General features: G+C 47.9%; 1 protein-coding gene across 3 annotated transcripts; it reads left to right on the forward strand.

Annotated features, from left to right (window-relative positions):
- Window positions 1–10,986: 10,986 nt before the first annotated feature.
- CCDC195 (coiled-coil domain containing 195) lies at window positions 10,987–16,945 on the forward strand. Of its 3 annotated transcripts, XR_014587922.1 has the most exons (4): window positions 10,987–11,540; window positions 12,442–12,703; window positions 14,763–14,914; window positions 15,761–15,898. XR_014587922.1 is itself a non-coding variant. In XM_083847990.1 (3 exons), exons 1-3 carry the CDS (start codon window positions 11,309–11,311, stop codon window positions 15,891–15,893), a joined length of 627 nt encoding a protein of 208 aa, XP_083704116.1. In that variant the 5' UTR covers window positions 10,987–11,308; the 3' UTR covers window positions 15,894–16,945. The 3 variants fall into 3 exon arrangements, 2 of the variants coding, with proteins under 2 accessions (XP_083704116.1, XP_083704117.1); XM_083847990.1 differs by lacking the exon at window positions 14,763–14,914 and having other exon boundaries at window positions 15,761–16,945; XM_083847991.1 differs by lacking the exon at window positions 15,761–15,898 and having other exon boundaries at window positions 12,940–14,835.
- Window positions 16,946–17,084: the final 139 nt, after the last annotated feature.

The following is a 17,084-nucleotide window of genomic DNA, read 5'->3' on the forward strand; positions in this document are numbered from 1 at the left end:
GGCCAGGGCCTGTTGGGAAACTGTGTGCCTCTAGTGAGACGTTTTGTTTGGTTTCTGCATCATGCTGGGATGTGGTGGAGCTGGTCTGGTCTCTTACTGAGTTTCTTTTAACTTCAGTTCTCCCACACTCCTTCACGTTCATTCCTTTGCTCATAGAAAAGTTCTTGCTTTTAGGGGTCCCTGCTCTTTGTTTATGTGTGTTAGGACCCCTCTCTTCTATCCCTTTCTTTCTTCCTTGATGAAGCCCTGGTGATTCCCTCAGAAGCCTGCACAGGTTCATGAGTGTTCATTCAGGTCAGAGACCAGAGCTACATCTTGCTATGCGGGCATGCCATGAGGATTTTGTTGTTGCCTTGCTCTGCCCTCCTGTCTCCTTTCCCCCTAACTGTCTCCTTTCCCCCTCTCTCTCTTTTCCCCTGCCACCCTCAGTTCACAGCTGGTGCGTCTTGAGTCATGTTGTAGCCTGGCATGATAGAAAAGAGCAAGAGGTGGCCTCTAAATTCACATGTGTGTGTATGAGTACATGTGCAAGGTAACAGTGCTACCCTCCAGCCTCTGCCTGCTTCCTGTTTACCAGCACTCTCTGCTGTCTCACTGTCAGCAGATCTGGGATCTGCCAGGAGAAATTTTCAGTAAGAGTTGAATCCCACGTGGTGCTGTGTCCCAGTAGGGCAGGAGGGGTGCTGTGGGGATGTGCACCCTGCCATCACCCGCGCTCTGTGCAGAAGGCCCTGCACCCCTGGAGGTGGCAGCAGCCCTCAGAAGGGGTCCCGTGGGACTGAGCCCTGGGTCAGCGAGCTCTGACATGGCCCCACTCCGTGGCTGGTACATGGAGGAGGAAATCCCCTCCGCTGTGACTGAAATGTCACTAGCTCAGTGTTCCCATGAATAATCCTGGGTGACGAAGGAATGACTTGCATTTAACAAGAGTTTAAGCATTCCTTTGCTCCTTCCCATCTGGGTTGTTACCACAAGCATTTCTATGCATGTTCACAGGGAATTTTTCTCCTTCAAGTTAAAACTTGAGAACGCAGGTGAGCGATTTGTATCCTGTCATACGTCTGTGCTCTGCACGGACTCGACCTCTGTTCCCTGGGTGCAGTGGCAGAGCCAGCCCGTGTGACTCCGGGTGATCGCCCAGCCTCTTACCCGTGCCATGCAGCGTGTTCACGGGGACTGAGCTGCGTGGGGAGCCTCGCATCTTCCTCATCCTTGCCCCAAAGAGCCCAGCTGTGCTCTTCTGTTACCGCGCTGCTTGAAATCAGTAGCCTGCTGAAGTGAGTGACTTCTGGCCCACATTTTAACTTGCTTTATACTATATAAGTAATCTGTGATGAAGTTACGTGCTCGGTTATGTGGACGGGAGGAAGCAGCCCTCAACGGTGGCAGCAGGCATCCCCGGCACAAAGGAGGTGGTCTCTGTGTGCCAGGCCTCAGAGCTCTGCTCTCAGTTTCAGAGCATTTGGTTTGTGTTCCATGAGTGGGTTCTTCAGAAGCCACCAAGGCAATTTGGGCACAGACCATTTCTATTAGCGTTAACAAGAACTGACCAACTAAATCTGCTGAGCACCTTTGGAAATAACCTGGATTGCAAAAGCATGGTTTGCTTTGAGGAATAAGGCGAACTTGGCACTAGGCCGATCTGAAGCCCAGCTGTGCTCTGGAACAGAGCTGAGGAGATCTGTGGATTGTTTTCACAGTAACGTGAACCAAAAACGGGTTTCATTTTTAAGTCTAAGGAGTCTGTGGGGTTTGTTTCATTTCTTTTTAAGCAGACAGCTTTTCAGCCTTCTCTGGAGATTTGAAAATCAAGCCCCTGTTCTAGCAGTTACCTTATTGCTGGTATTAGAGATGCTCAGGCTTGATTTCGCTGGTCCGTTGTTCCAGATGGCTCTTGCTCTCCTGCTGTGTTCCAGCACTTTCAGCATAGTTGCATGAAAGCAATTAGCAGACATTAGCTTTGAACCAGGACCACAACAGGGGGAGAAAACAAAGCATTAAACCACGAATTGTCCCAGCGCTTAGCAGAGAGAATGACAGAAATGCAGGAAGGCATGTGAGGCTGCAGGGTTGTTACAAGATGTAGCTTGGCCCTTCACTGCCACAAAACTCAGCTACCAAAACTATGGAGGACAGGCGTTTCAGAGCTGAGTCCGACATCCACCCCACTCCCTGGGCTATGAAACCCTAACAGAACTAAGCGGTGTTTTAAACACTAATGCCTAACATGAATTGCATGCCAGACGGCAAGAAATGTCTGTTTTCATGCGGTTGCTGCTTTTCAAACTTTCTGGATTTTTTTTTAATGATTGTTGATTGGTTGGTTTTGGTTTTATTTGTTTTTGTTTTTTCATTTTTTTCAATTAAAAAAAAAAAAACCCCTCAGACTTCTTGTCAAAGGCTGCAACAAAACATGTTCAGCCATTCTTAGAGCTAGGGGTTTCTTCACTGAACAGTAAGAAATTATTTCACGCTGTATTGTTACAGCTGGGCTCATTTTTCAGTCACTTCTGTAAGTGATTCTCTGGGTTTGGTTTTAGACACTAGGACAATTTAAAAAACAAACAAACAAAAAAGACCTTTTTGCCACTTTGTTTCACCCCCCCATCCCCACACCATGCATGAATAATCAGCTCCAGGGAGGTAAAATACAGAGAAAACAGCTTAGGGAGGGAGGCTTGTGCAAGAGCAGGTGTGCTTTCCACCTGCTGATGTTTGTAGGTTTATTTTTCCTGCCGGCTGGACAGGGCCTTGGTTTTGTGAGCACAAATGTCACAAAAGACCGCAGCACTTCTTACCACCAGCTTTGCCCCGTCAGAATTGGGTTAATTATGCAGAAGTAAAGACATAACTTAAGGATGAACAATGAAAACGGCTGCCCAAAATTCTTCAAGTTTTCATCTAAGTTCTTGATAATGTGTGGAGTTCCACAGGTGTTTAACTTCACAGGTGAAACTTTGACAGACCGTTTTTTAGGCTATAAACAAGGTTATTAATAATAGGCAAAAATTATGCATATGTACAAGTGTTTGATTTAGGACTACGGTTAATATCTGTGCTGATGCTCAGCATGTTCAGCTCTTTCACATTCCGATTACCTGTGTAAGCGTGAAAATCTACCACTTTCTCCATTACACATCTATGTCAACCAGTTCTGCGTTAGAAGATTTCTAAGGCAGAGAAGTTACGACACAGAAGAGCTGCAGAACAGGAGAGGAATATTGCATTTTTGTGCACCTGCCAGTCTGAGTGTGATGGTTTGTATTGGGAGCCAAGGAGGTAGGAACGAGCAGGCCAGCTGGTGGTGGTGAGCTCCTCTACAGAGCCTGGGGCAGGCAGATGATCTTTGCCTCTTTGACAAGTCTATCATGCTGGAAAGCAACAAATAGCTTCATTTAGGAGAGAGGGGGAAAAAATCGGCATGTCACACCTGCTTGCAGCAGACTTGTGAAAGAGTGATAGCTTACAATGAGTAATCAAGCCAGAAGCCAATCGTCCATAAATTAATTACAACTAGATAGTTTTTTCATTACATTCTTGCTCATTTTCTGCCCTGCAGTATGACTTTGATATTGCAGAAGTGACGAAATGTTCTTCTGCTTGATTTACAAGCATGTTTTCAAAGTTTGTGTAAGAAATTGTTTCTCTCTCCACATTTACAACTAAGAGCATGTTCATAGTTTCCTGCTGTGCGCTGAGATTTGAGGAGGACATGTATTTTTAAGGCCAGGTGCTTTCTTTACACTGTGTACAAAAGTAGTCTGGAAGCGTAGTCAGGTGATAGCTTCTCCCAGGGTGCTGGTAAGGTTTGCAGGAAGTGGCAGCACCTGCCTCAAACCAGAGTGCCTCAGGTACGTATCAGCAGAGGGTAGCACAGAGAACCAGTTGCAGTCCAGCTGGAGTTTGCTTCTGTAGATAACCCTTTTAAAATGCCATGTTATAGTGAGGATCTATTCATGGGTGAACTTTGGAACCAGTTAATAAATAGCAGACACTTTAATAACAGATGAAGCAGAGTTAGGGGGTACAGCTTATAGCAGTTATAAACCATGTCAAAAGCTGTGCAACACCAACACCTTCAAGCAATGCTTTCTACAAAAGCGCTCGTCAGGCTGGTGTCCTTGGCCTATCCTTGATGTGGCCTTGAGAGAAACAGGTCTGGTGGCAGTGAAGCAGTTCCCACTCAGCCACTGGATGCCCTGAGTTGGCTGGAGGATGGGGAGGTGAAGCACAGCTGTAGACAGCAGGATGTCCAGCACCTGAGGATGATGCAGGAATGATGAATTGGGAGGGCACTGAGGGCTGTGCTCTTTGGGGCAGGGATTCATGCTGTTGTATATAGCGCGTCACGTGCTGAAGTCCTGTTTTTTTACTTCACTGCAATATAAACAGTGAACAATCTGTTTTTCACATTTTGTAGCAAGCTTTATGTATTTTTATTTTTCTTGGGTGAGTTAATAAGCACTAGATTCTTTCATGCAGTTTAACTCATTTGAGCAGGACTGCTGTGATACTCCAGAGCCCACCTCCAGGCCAGCTGTTCTCTTTCCATCTTAACACACAAATCTCCTTCACAAATCTCCTTTCCAGCTCTCTTGTGATGCCTTTGCATCATAAATTGCTGCTTGAGTCACGAATAAATATCATAGTATGGTAATTAGAGGGAAAATACACATAATTTAACTCCTGAGCAGACCAAGGGCTTCCTGGTGGCTCTGGAGGGAGAAGGCAGCGAAGCTCTGTGTCCTTCTGGCATATGGTCACAGCGGCCTACCCTGCATCACCTCATCAGTGTGGCCAGCACTGGGGCTGCCTTGCTCCTTCGAGAGTTGCTTTTCTCTCATGTTTTGTGATAGAAACGAGAAGGGCCGTGTGTGGTCTTCACAGCCCCTGGGGACGGCAGGGCCCACTGAAGCCATTTAGTTTGTGGGCAACATGAGGCCTTCTGCCCTGGGCATGGCACCTTGGACAAGCAGTAAACTCAGTCTAAGCAGTGCAAATGTAGAATAAACATCTCCCCAAGCCGTGTTCACATGGATCTGAGACGGTGAGCTCCCACAGAGCCGCGAGCCTGGGGAGCCCCATCACCTGGCTGCCTCAAGCACGTGCTGCTGACAGCTCAAAAGGGACACAGCCCCACGCTGGGGCTCAGGCTCCTGGGGCACTGGGACACCTCTTAGCCTGGTCATGGTCATGGTCTGACTGCCCCAGGTGTGGTCGTGGCCTGGAGGAGACCTCCCCAGCTGCCGGGGCAAAGCCACCCTTGTCTGCAGGAGGTGGCAGGGCTGGGCGCTTTTTGTGCCCTCTGAGAGCCGCCCGCCATCCATGCGGGGTGCACCAAGGACATGGTGTGGTAAGGAAATTTTGTCTTTTATCTTTCTAAATTAGGAGTTCTGAACCATCTGAACTTGTAGGGGCTGCAGGTGCTCAATGCTGTTACTGGTCTGAAGTACTCCTCTCAGAGGGCTGAGTAGGAAGCATATGCTTTTCACCAAGGCATGCTAGTTATACCTTTGCAGATTAAATCCATTCCTAACACCTCTTGCCATGCTGCCAAAATGAATGAGAGCTTCACACAGGGTTCCTGGTGGGCAGGCTGGGGGATGTACCTGCCCATGAGGGGCTGGGGAAGCCCCTTTGCACAGCGCCATCATGCTGTGGGCTCCACTGAGGTCCTTTTTCTGGGCTCCTACTTCCTCAGGGAGCTAGCTGGGAGCAGCACAGTAGCGTATAATGTCCTGGATGGCAAAGCGTTAGGACAGCGTGTCATCACGGTCATTCCAGTCTCTAGTTTTTAATCAATTGCTTGTGGAAAGCCTGGACTCTGCTTATGCATCCTTTGGAACCAGCAGTGCCAGGAGCAGGCCGCGGGGAGGCAGGGCTGTGCTCCCTTCTGCTCGCCCCCTGGGTGTTCTGCACCACAGGGATTTTGCCATTCCGAAAAAATGGGCGCCGAGCTTGGGCTGCTGGAGCCAGGGGACAGGCTGGTGGCAGATGGGCAGCCGGGGGCAGCGTGAAGCCTTTTGGGGAGCCAGGCACAAGGGTGGAAAGGTGGGGGCAGAGTGAAGCTTGAGGAGGCCCTGGTCCCTGTGGTGATGGTGATGTCCTTCCACCTGAGGGGAGAGAGCTCCACGTGCCGGCCCAATTTCCAGCAGTGTGGAAAAGTTCACGGAGCACAAAAGAAATTATTTGTTTGTGACTTAGTGGAAGTTCTTCTGACAGCCCTATAGGAGTTTAGCATTATACATATTTTATGTTTAATCACATCTTTAGTGACACCCAACCACAACCAAAGGCTTAAATTTCAATTAGAGGGAAATGTATTAAATGTTTAATAGGAATCATTCCTTACAGGGTAATTATATCTTAACATTCACTGGGGAGACAATATAATGGTCTGAACGGGGATTTTTTTAAATTTTTTTGGATAACATCCAAATGTGAAGCAGGACAATGACGCGCACTGTTCGGGATGGTCACGTGTGAGCATTTTGTGGCTCAGCTTTCAGTTTGACACGGCTGCGTTCGTGGCTGCACAGCACCAGCCCAGTGGGAAGGCGCTGAGTGCTTTAAAACCCAGTGATGGACTACTCAAAGGAATATTTCTGAGAGAAATAGGGGAGGATGAATATTCAAGACAGATGACCAACCAAGGATATTTTGAAAGTATTTGCTATGAGTTTTAATGTATTTCCCAATTTCTAGTAGATTTAGTACATATGCAAAGGATTTTTTTTTTGTGGTAATATTTAGGTTGTCAGAAAAAGAATCAGTTTTATGTGCTCGCAGACAAATTAAAGCCATAAAGTGAGCTTTGAACCAAGGCAGTTAAAATCGAAGGACGTGTGTAATATTGAGTGAGAGCAGAGAGAAGGGATTTTGAGAAAAGCATCCAAGCAAGGGAGGCGGGGGGAAGAAAATCCAGAACGTGTTTCTTATTTAAGAGAATTGCATTGAGATGAGTAAAACTAATCCCACAGGCAACAAATAGGCAAGCCCATATAGAACTGTCACTGTGACCAGGGAAGGACTGTTGGCTTCACCCTCTCTGCGTCCCCTCGGTCTTACCATGAGCTGCTGGCACAAACCAGCCAGCCCCACACAACTTTCCTGCTCCTCCTGTTCTTGCTAGAGCTTCCTGGTGGCTTTGGTGTGGGGCAAGCGGAGTCTTCGCAGCTCATCTCCTGGCAGTGAGGGGCTGCCAAAGGGCCTGCCATGGCCGTGCCTGGGGTGCCCCTGAGTGGGATTATTGTTCTCCTTTTACTTTTTTTATTATTTTGTTTGGGATTTTTTTTCCCTGCGTGTGTGCTGCATACTGTCAGGTGTGCTGATGCAGGACAGAAAACTGCTCTTGTGCGAGGATGAAATTTGACTTAAACATGCCCAAAGTTAAGGACTGCTGGGTTAGCCACAGGGAAACTGGAGGCTGAGTTATGAGTGTCCTCCAGGACAGGAGTCATAGTCCCCGTGGGACACTTTCATACGTGCTTGGACATCGTGTTGATGTTGTATTTTTTGAAAATTCTCAGAATGTAAAATTTTCACATCATGCAGGGAACATCTGCCCCTGAACACTACAATGTTGGCAGTAATGAAATGCACATTTCCCTTTCGTCCAATTAGTTTCCTATCAGGTTTATAGAAGATGCATTTTCTGTTTGCTTTTTGAGCTATGCTCCCCAGCTGTTCTAGTTAGCAATAATCATCTGTTTTATCAGAGAACAGCTGTGAGTGAGCAGATCCCATGGATGTGGGTTATTTCCAAAGCAGGGAGAAAGCTTTGAGAGCGAGGTGGCCCATGAAGACAGGGGCTGCTTCCTTTTGCAGATAGGCTTGTGGTGGTCTGCATTCACAGTCTTGTACCTCTTCTGTAGATTTAGGAGTTATTCATCTTTACCAAAACCAGATGGTAATTCATGGCACTACACATAGTATTTGTGGTCCTGCGGTATGTTTTCATGAGCTGCATGCCTTGTGGTGTTTCCTACATTTCTAGAGTCACATAAGCATTTTTAGATGTATATATGCAGGTTGCATGTGATATCATATCTTAAAGCAAGATAGATACAAATGTCCTTGCATGCATTTTATATGGTATGTTTTGTTTGAAAGAAAGAAAACTAAGAAATAATGAGTATTCCAATGCTAGGATGGATTTCTGCTTTGAGCTGCTCAGAAACCATAAGCTTTTCACGAGTAACAATCAAGTAACCACCTCCCTGCATCTAAGAGTGACTACTTATTTCATGCTCCTATTTATGAACATCTGCGGCTATGCATATAGATTTTCTTGCAAAAGGAGCAGTTTTGTGCTCAACAGCATATGTTATGCTTGCAGAGAGCTGGCATAGAGCAAATTCTCACTGCTGCAGACCAACCTGGGGCTATTTAAAGGCAGAGAGACCCCAAGGCATGGAAATGCCACATGCAGAATCTGAAGCACTCTCTGAAAAGTTTGAAGTGTTTCTATAGCTGTGCTTAGCTGCCAGCCCTGGTCAAAAACATAGCTGAGGTTTTGGCATGTGACTCATGCAAATCAGCGTTTCCCATGTTCGGGTTAAGCCTGGTTTTCAGAAAGCATTGAGCATCCCCTGCTGGAAATCATGCCCCTTTCAGAAACCTCAAGTACTCAGAATCGAAGCAGCACATATCACTAATCTTTTGTCATAATTCTTGGCCAAATCTGGCCAAAGGCCTGAAATCTGGTTGCAACCAGCTCATGTGGGATTTTCTGTGTGTACGTGTAGGGGGGCTCAGGCACACAACTTAGCAGACTGAGAATGGTCCTGGCAAAAGAAGAAGAATGTTGAATAGACATTAGGAGGTTACATACCTGTTAAACAGACAAACCAAGTAACTCTGTGCCATAGTTAGTTAATTTAGATTACGAAAAGTGAGGATGTTTTATGCGTTAATGACCTCCTTGGCCTCCTCTTGCCAACCTGCTGGGTGGCTTTCTTTCTGCTAGGGACTCACTGCACCAGTACACTCAGAAAAACACCTTTCTGCAGAGGCAACATGTTTTGGACACTTTGCATGGTCTGGTGAGCTGTGGGCAAGCTGGGATTGTGGCTTGGTGCTCCGTGGCTGTGCCCACTGCAGTGCGAAGCAGCAGCTGTGCAGGGAAAACCATGTCTCTGCTTTTTGTAAGGGTAACCCTTACAAACCTCCCCCAGATTTGTCCTTCCCAGCCAAAGTCCCTGCAGCTGCCTTTGCGGTGGAGGCTCAGCTCTGAAAGGAGACCAGGCTGGCCCCAGGAAGGAGTGGTGGCCCCACAGGGGCATACGTACCTCTCGGGTGGTGGCCTGTGGGCGTGGACAATGGGGCCAACAGCAGTGATCTCCCAGGGAGTGCATGGCATGAGGTCTTTTCAATTTGTGCTGCAAAACCTTCCCTTTAAAGTCCTTCCGTTACCAGCAGGGCCTGTCTTGCTGCATGTCTGAGCATTTACAGATGAAATTTGCTCAAAGCAAGGTGTGACCTGGACTGGCAGAGCAGCACCCACGGGGCACTGATGCCAGCTACGGAGCTGCTGGGCTCAGGTGAGTGAGGGCGTGAGGCCCGTGCCACGTGTCCCACCGCGCTCACACTGCTGGTCAGCAGCTTGGAGGAAAATGCATTGGGGCAGAGCAGCAACCTCGAGCCTTCAGCTGAGCCCCAAGCAGCAGGACTGGCCACGTAAGGTATGTGTACAGCTCATTTAGTGTGTAGAGTCTCAGTTGTTTTTAATGGAGAGGTCTGGATGTAGCTGAAGGTGAATAAAGCTTCACCCGGTTCAACATCCTGTGAAGCACAGCTTGCCAAAAGTATCTCAGCTGTGAGAAGCTCCATCCTTTATATTACATGACTTTAAGGTGTTTCATGCATGCTTTGGACCATATGGAACTTACAACCCCGCAGTTGCACGTGCAAAGCTATCTGGTCATGGGGAATGTGCTTCACCAGCTTCTCCATCACCCCAAAATCCCAACTCATCACCTCCTGGGCAGGAAAGGCAACGGGAGCAGAAGGGCAAGGTTACAGGAGAAACTCCATTTCCTCAGAAGGCTCTGGTCCAACAAAGGCCTGTGCTCGCTGCCAGTCTGGCTGCAGAGGATGTGAGATCAGAGAGATCTTCACTGCAGCAGGGTAAGCTACCTGCTGAGCTGGCAAGGGTCCCTGCCCCCCTGAGCCTGCCAGCTGCACCACCAGCGGTGAGGTTACAGCCACAGGTAAGTGTGGTCACTCCTCCAGTACCCGATCTACTTGCTGAAAACCAGAAATGTGAATCTGAAGCCGGTGCTGGAGAGCTGTCAGTGAGCACAGATTGAGCTACTGGACTTGCTTTTTTCGAATAAGGTGTATCTCTTGTTGTGAGCATCTTGCACAAGCTTCCATGGGCCTCTGGCAGTGAAGTGTGTGTGGCCGAAGGCCTCTTTCCTCAGATATTCCTGAGCCACTTTTAAGCTAGTGGAAAATGTCTGAATGGTCTCAAAGTGAAAGCTGCTTTAAATTATTTTCATGCTGGCTTTCTGGCATTCTTGGTTTTTAAATTCTGACATTAGAGGGAAAGACAACATGTTTTGTGAGATTTTTGTGCATTTTATTGCCAGCAGAAAGATACCTTTAGGGACTAGGCAATGAGGATTGTGTTCCCCTCCCTGATGCAGATTCACATCTGATCTGCCTCTGCTTACGCTCCCAGGAGCTGGGGCGGGTGCTTCGCCTGAGTGAGCTGCCAAAGCAGCCAGCAGGGCACGGAGCGGCGCCTGCTGTCCCCCCAGGGGGGCTTTGGTTCTCCCTCTTCCCTCACAGCTGCTGCCATGCTGAGCCCAGCTGATAGCAGGGGCCTTGTGTGATTTTAGCTCATTTGGAAATCTGATTTCCCTTTGAGAAACTGCTAATTCTTTTCCAGATGCAAAGAACAGAAATAAACAATTCATCTGGTGGTGCAGGAAATGCCGACCCCTCCTTCAGTGCTGCTGAGACACGGGGTGGGCTGAACAGATCAACCAAGGGACGTGGGCTCCAGGCGGACCCTTCTGTCTTGGTCCTTCTGGAGAAAACTCGAGCCCCACGGCGCGGGAAGGGACAGGGAAGGGTTTTCTGATAATTCAGCAGCGCTGTCAGAGATTTGTGTGAGCCGCTGTGAAAAATGACACAGGGAATGAATAAATCATGGGCCCTCTCTTAGCAACCTGACGACTTCCACCTGCCCCGGTAGTGGTGAAAGAGGGCCCGGGCTCTGCTTTAAGAGCAGGGCGAGCTTACTGCTGGCTGAGGAGCCACTGATGAGGGGGCCAGGAGGCTGGCCGCTGCAAGCAGGGCCATGGAGGGCAACATGCACCTCCTCCAGGTCATCCGCAAGATGCTCTCCCAAATCGACAAGCTGGAGCGGGAGAACCGGGCCCTGAGGGGAGAGCTGCGGGCCTGCGGGCCGAGCGCCACGGCAGCGAGAGGTGGGAGCCTCACCGGCCCCACGGCACGGCCAGACCCTTCACCCGCGGCCCCGTGCCCAGGCCCGGCGGCCGGCCCTGCAGCTGCACCGTCAGAGCAGGCAGGTACCGTGACACCGCTGTGTGCCACCCGAGCGGGGCCTCTGGTTTGGTTGTTACTGATCTGTGGGAGAGGGGGGTGAGCCAGCCATTGTATGGCTAGCTGACCTCACAACATGCGCTGGCCTCCTTCAGTGCCCACACCCGAAGCCCCCTTAGCCAGTTTTCTAACTCTGTGATCTTATGGGGTGCCCGCATGGGCTTAGTGCGATGCTTGGCGGCTCCCCAAGTGAGGTGTTCACCTCAGGGAGCTCAGTTTGTCTTTGCTGAAGCAGAATTTGACTTACTGCCATGAGTGTTTGTGGGCACAGACTACCTTGATGCGCGTTTGGGTCCCCTGTCTCTTCAGACATAAAGGACCAACAGTCATTATGTGGTAATCTTGCCTTAGAAAAGGCTGAGAAAAGTCTTCAAATAGTAACAAGTACTGGTGGGTTGCATATGTCACACCAGAGGTGCAGTTTCTTTTTGTGGTTAATTTTGGCTGAGGGGGAGAGGGGGCAGTAAATAGGAATGCTGTCTCTTCCCAATTTGGGGGAAAAAATGGAATATTTCCTCATTTGTAGTTTAGCTGGCACTCCTGAAGGATTTAATGAAGCAGGAAGATCAAAAATGTTGTTTGGGGAAAAATACCTGTCCAGAATTGGATACGGTTATTAGCAGGGTCAGGCTGGTAGGCGTATGTGCTGGAGGCCAGTGGCCACCCCCTCCCCTTGTGTCTGTCAAGTCCAGTTCGCCAGCAAGCTGCAAAGTTCCCTAGCGCAGCGTGCCGGCGTTACCGCAGCGTGCGGGACGAGCTGCAGCGGCCCTTGCAGCCTGCGTGCTGGCCAGCGATGTCCTCGAGGCCCGGCTCTCCTGGCGGCTGGCTGTATTTGCTCCCGGCTCCGCTATTCTCTCTGCTCCTCAGACACCACCATGACCGTGCGGCGCTACTCCACCGCTGCGTCTGCGCCCGCTCCTCCTGGCACGAGGCCTCACAGGGCCGGCAAAAGGCCACCGAGCAGCGGGCTCCCTGAGGTGCGGGGCAGGGCTCAGCTGCCCGCCTGTCCCTCAGCAGCACAGCACGCCGGCGACGAGGGAAAAGGGCTTGGGAAGACCCCAGCTAACTGCTTCTCCAGCAGCAGTTCCAACAAAATGAAGCTGTTCCAGGAGCACGTCCGCAGGTGCAGGTAGGGGGTTTGCCTTCACAGCTGCCTGGGCTGGCTGGTTCTACCTAGTAATATGCACGGGTGTTGCTTTGGGATTCAGTTTGTCAGCAGCAACATCTTTGATTGCTCAAATGTCTCTGGGCACTGAGCTGATGGGAGGTCTGTTTAGAGTGGGACGTCCTGCTCCTCCCTGCAGTATCTGTGGAATTGTCGGTGGTAGTGGTTTAAATTTTCTATATTTTTTTTTTTTTAAAAAGGAGCAGATGAGGGGAGAGTGAAAGGGGTTGAGATCTCCCCGTGGCAGCCAGGCAGTTTTGCAGATTGATGCGTAGTTCTGGCAAGCAACGCTTCAAAGGGATTTTTAAACTTTGAACAAAAAGCATGAAGATACTGAGGCACTCTGAGCTATGCTTCTGAAAGTGTGATTAATGAGATTCGTGAATGTGGATTTACTGTATCATTTTTCCCCTGTAACTGAAGTATTACAAATTAATGCTTTCAGCCTTGAGAAGAATATTCTCAGGGCTCTAAATTAAGTGAAATGGCTCCCGGACAAGTCCTGAGCATCCCTGCTCGCTGATGAAAAGCTCTCCAATGCACGGCAACAATCAAAGGTAAAAGCGCTAATGATGCGATTGTGATACGTGACAGCATCAGCGCCCTCCCGGTGCTGTTGCACACAGTATGAATCCCTTCAGATCGCTCCTTTTAGTGCTGATCATGCTGTGCTCATAACAGAAAGAGTCCAAATGGCCTCAGAGCGTGCATTTAAACAGGAGAAATCCGTTGGTTTGCCCACCTACACCTATGTTTTCTTGTAAGGACATTTGAGGGTCAGATGCTTTACAGCATTTAAACACCTAAATTTAGACCCTGGCAGGGAACTCGTATCATTTTCAAAAGCGCCCTGACCCCGTAGCTCTGGGTTTCAGCATACACTTCACTGAGTTCTGCCAAACTGCAGACTCCCAAAGCACATAAACACTTCAAGTTGTGCCCTGAAAGCACCTCACTTGGAAGGCGTTTGTGTTGGGAAACACGCGGTCAGCGTGCAGGGGAATGACTGGCTATCTCCTAAGGGAAAGAGAGTTTTTGTTTCTGAGCTAGCAGTATAGGTGTCTTCTAACTGATGCTTTGGGGCCCGTAGATGAAAAGCACTGCCTACCTAATGGGCAGGGGAGTGTTGCAGATTGTTTTATCATTCTCATTACAGCTGCCTTGCCAGCAGTGAGTCTGGCACAGGGGCTCGTGTCCACCCGCTGTTGGCTGCTTTAACAGAAGAAATAATTACGGACAGAGCATTTTACCTAACCCTATTAAAAAATGGCTGATATGCTGAAGCTCGAAGCCTGGTGATTTTCATATGAAGAAAAAGTTTAATATATTTTCTGCCCATAATAGTGGTTGTTGCCATTTACATAGAAATGGCTAACACAGGCAGAAATCCTAGTAAGCCTTTAACTAGCAGGTTAATTTGTAGCAATGAATTCAGCAAGCTAATTAAGCATAATTTTTTACAGTGATGGCATTTTTGCTTGCCTGCATGCTGTTCTGTGATAGGTGTTTTATTCTTTGTTTATTGTACGTGCATTTTGCTCTAAAACTATAATTGTATATGAGATGCTGAATATTGTTACCTTTAAAAGTGACTATTCAGGATTATAACCTTATATTTATCTAGAGTGCAGCTGCAGCCCGGGAATAAAATACCAGCACTGCCACCAAATCACCACCAATTTGTGGGTCTACATTTTCATTCATACAATCATTGTTTATACCATGATTCCCACAATTTGTTGAAAATGAAAAAGACTGAATCTTTTAATACACCAGGCTGGATAAGAGATGCTGAAATTGCTTTCAGGGCTATCTTAGTAAAATCAGAAAATGCACAAAGCCTTGGTACAGACCTCACCAAGCTGCGTCCCAAGTCCCTGAGGAGCTCTGGCCTCAAGGGAGCCTCTGCAGAGGGCACCAGCGGCACGCTGCTGGCTCTGCTGGCACGTTTGGCTGGCACACCTGCGCTGCTGGCATTTGTCTAGACCACAGTGTGTGTATTTTGTTTGGTGATGACAAACAGGGAATGGCTGCTGTGCAGGCTGGAAGATCAAGCTCGCGTACAAGGAAATGGTTTCGTACGTAGCCTGATGGAGTTACGTGTATGATCCAGAGCAGAGGAGAGGACAATGTTTTTCAGCAATGCCACAGTGCAGATCCCTGGCTCAACCAGAGGTAAAGCTTCTGGCAAACTAACAAACACACTGCTTGTGCATGACTTGCACCTCAGTCCGATGAGCTGGGTAGGACTGTCTTTGCCTGTTGGTTTCACTTTCCAGGTCTAATTGGCAGGTGCGAAGGGCTGAGGAAATTGCTGAGGCCAGGGACACCCCCGGTAACTATCACAGAGTACTTCCACAGTTTCATGTTTTCCTTTCACGTGTTCCTTGAGGGGCAGAAGGAGCTGCCAGTGATTGCAGAGGAGACTCTGAGCAAAAACAAACAAAAAGAATCTCTGCAAAACCCAGTCTGTTTACCTGCCAAACAGCCAGTTTCGGCACACACAAAGGAGCATGTTTCTACCTCAGCTTTCACCATCCATGTAATTTACCACACACACACGCATGCACACACTCACCACTTCAAAACACCCATTCTCACACACACTTTCAGGAGCTGGCTACCTGTGCATGTAAAAAACCACTGGCAGGGCCCCTGGACAAGGCACACCCAACAGACGCAAGGGCACCTGAGAGATCTGCACGCACTGGGCTTTGTACATAGGAGCCAAGTGCTGACAGACAGCCCTCGGGCTCAATGGAAAAAGGCAGATGCTTCCAGCAGACAGACAGACAGCAGCACTGTGCCTGGCCCCCTGGGAAGCCTATGTGAGCTGTCTGAGCAGGGCAGGAAATTCTGCCTCCACGCATCATGCAAGTGCTGACAGCATTTACCTTCTGCTTGCTGGTGGTTTTTTTGTTAGCTGTTTTTTGTTGTTGTTTTTGTTTGATTCTTTTTTTGAGTTTCTTTGCATGTTTTATATATTTCTAATCCTCATAATCCTCTCTCATTTTTCTCCAGGGGTAAAGTAAAGGCCGTTAGTTTCCTTTTACCAATGGATGTGTCATCATGTGCTGAAAATCAAGGTTCTCTGAAAAGCCCACAAAATCAGGACACAAAAGAGTTAACTACCATCACTGAAAAGGATATGTGAGCTGGTGAATTTTTAAAGGCCCATTGATTCTTGAGATAAATTGGCCTTAAACGATAGCTATGTGTCAGGTTCCTTTTTTGCAAAACGCTTTGGCAGGTTGCCTTCAGAGAATCACCTAGATTGTGTTTCGGGTCACTGGCCTGTTGTTTAGCAAGGAAATGGAGGCCATGACAAAATCAGCTGAAAGCCTGTACACTGCAATGAAGCCACGTGAGAGCAAAGGATCCTCCACAAAGCAGCTTCTGCTCAACATCTCTCAAGGCTCTCTCACCTCAGGACTGCTTTAAACAGGATGTTAAAGCTGTTTTTGCTGTGTTTGTCACAAAAACGGAAACCAAGTCACCTCTTGTGTTCACCGATCCTCTTGCCAGAAAGGTCTTTGTTGCAAATGACAAAATAAGAGCTGCTAAGAACCTGGGAGGACTCTTCTGCACTCAGAACTTTAAAGCTTCACAACACCAATATAGCAAAGTTAAGGGGATGTTACAGAATCAGTTAACATTACTCTGAATTTCTGCAAAGATGGACAATGACTGCTAATGCCCACTGCAGGTTCACCTCTAGGGGAGGGCAGGGGAGCATACATACTAATCAATATGAAAATATGACTGCAAATCTGTTTCTGACCTGGTGTGTCCATCCAGTCAGAGATGGCCACATACCAAGCCAAAGTAGGAAGGATTCTGAATAGCAGAATTTTTCAGGATTGGCTTTGGATCACATCTCAGATCAAGAATCAGTAGCAGACATTCATTGAACTGGTGCAAAATAGATGTAAGAAAATACTATGGACAGCTTGTAAAAAATGAGGAGTGCTTGCTAACTTAGGTTTCATATGTGTAAAGATAACGTCCCACGTTTAATTTGACTACAGGTATTTATGGATCAAAACCGCTATACATACCTTGCTATTTCTTTATGTACAGGCAGCATGGATGAGTGAATGTTGCACAGAGAATGCATGAACAGTAGATATTGGTAACATTTAGGAACATTGTCATCTCATGGTCTATTCTTAAATTCTTGAGCCTTCAAAAGTGAAAGCAGTGAGCTTGTAGAGAAAAATTCCATCTTGACTTTCAGTGATGTATACTTCTACAAAAACATAAGCTCCGTTTTGATTTTGAAATTCATGATGTTTTGTATACTGAAGTACATTTTTAATATATTCTCACCAATGAAATAATCATT

Source organism: Anser anser (genome assembly GCF_964211835.1).
Source record: "Anser anser genome assembly, chromosome: 9".
NCBI lineage: Eukaryota > Metazoa > Chordata > Aves > Anseriformes > Anatidae > Anser > Anser anser.

Bases quoted from the DNA above. Each gene is read 5' to 3' on its own strand.
- CCDC195 (XM_083847990.1), top strand. From the start codon at position 11,309: ATGGAGGGCAACATGCACCTCCTCCAGGTCATCCGCAAGATGCTCTCC. The intron at 11,541-12,441 runs GTACCGTGACAC...TCTGCTCCTCAG, and splicing joins TGCACCGTCAGAGCAGGCAG to ACACCACCATGACCGTGCGG. The intron at 12,704-15,760 runs GTAGGGGGTTTG...ATTTTTCTCCAG, and splicing joins GAGCACGTCCGCAGGTGCAG to GGGTAAAGTAAAGGCCGTTA.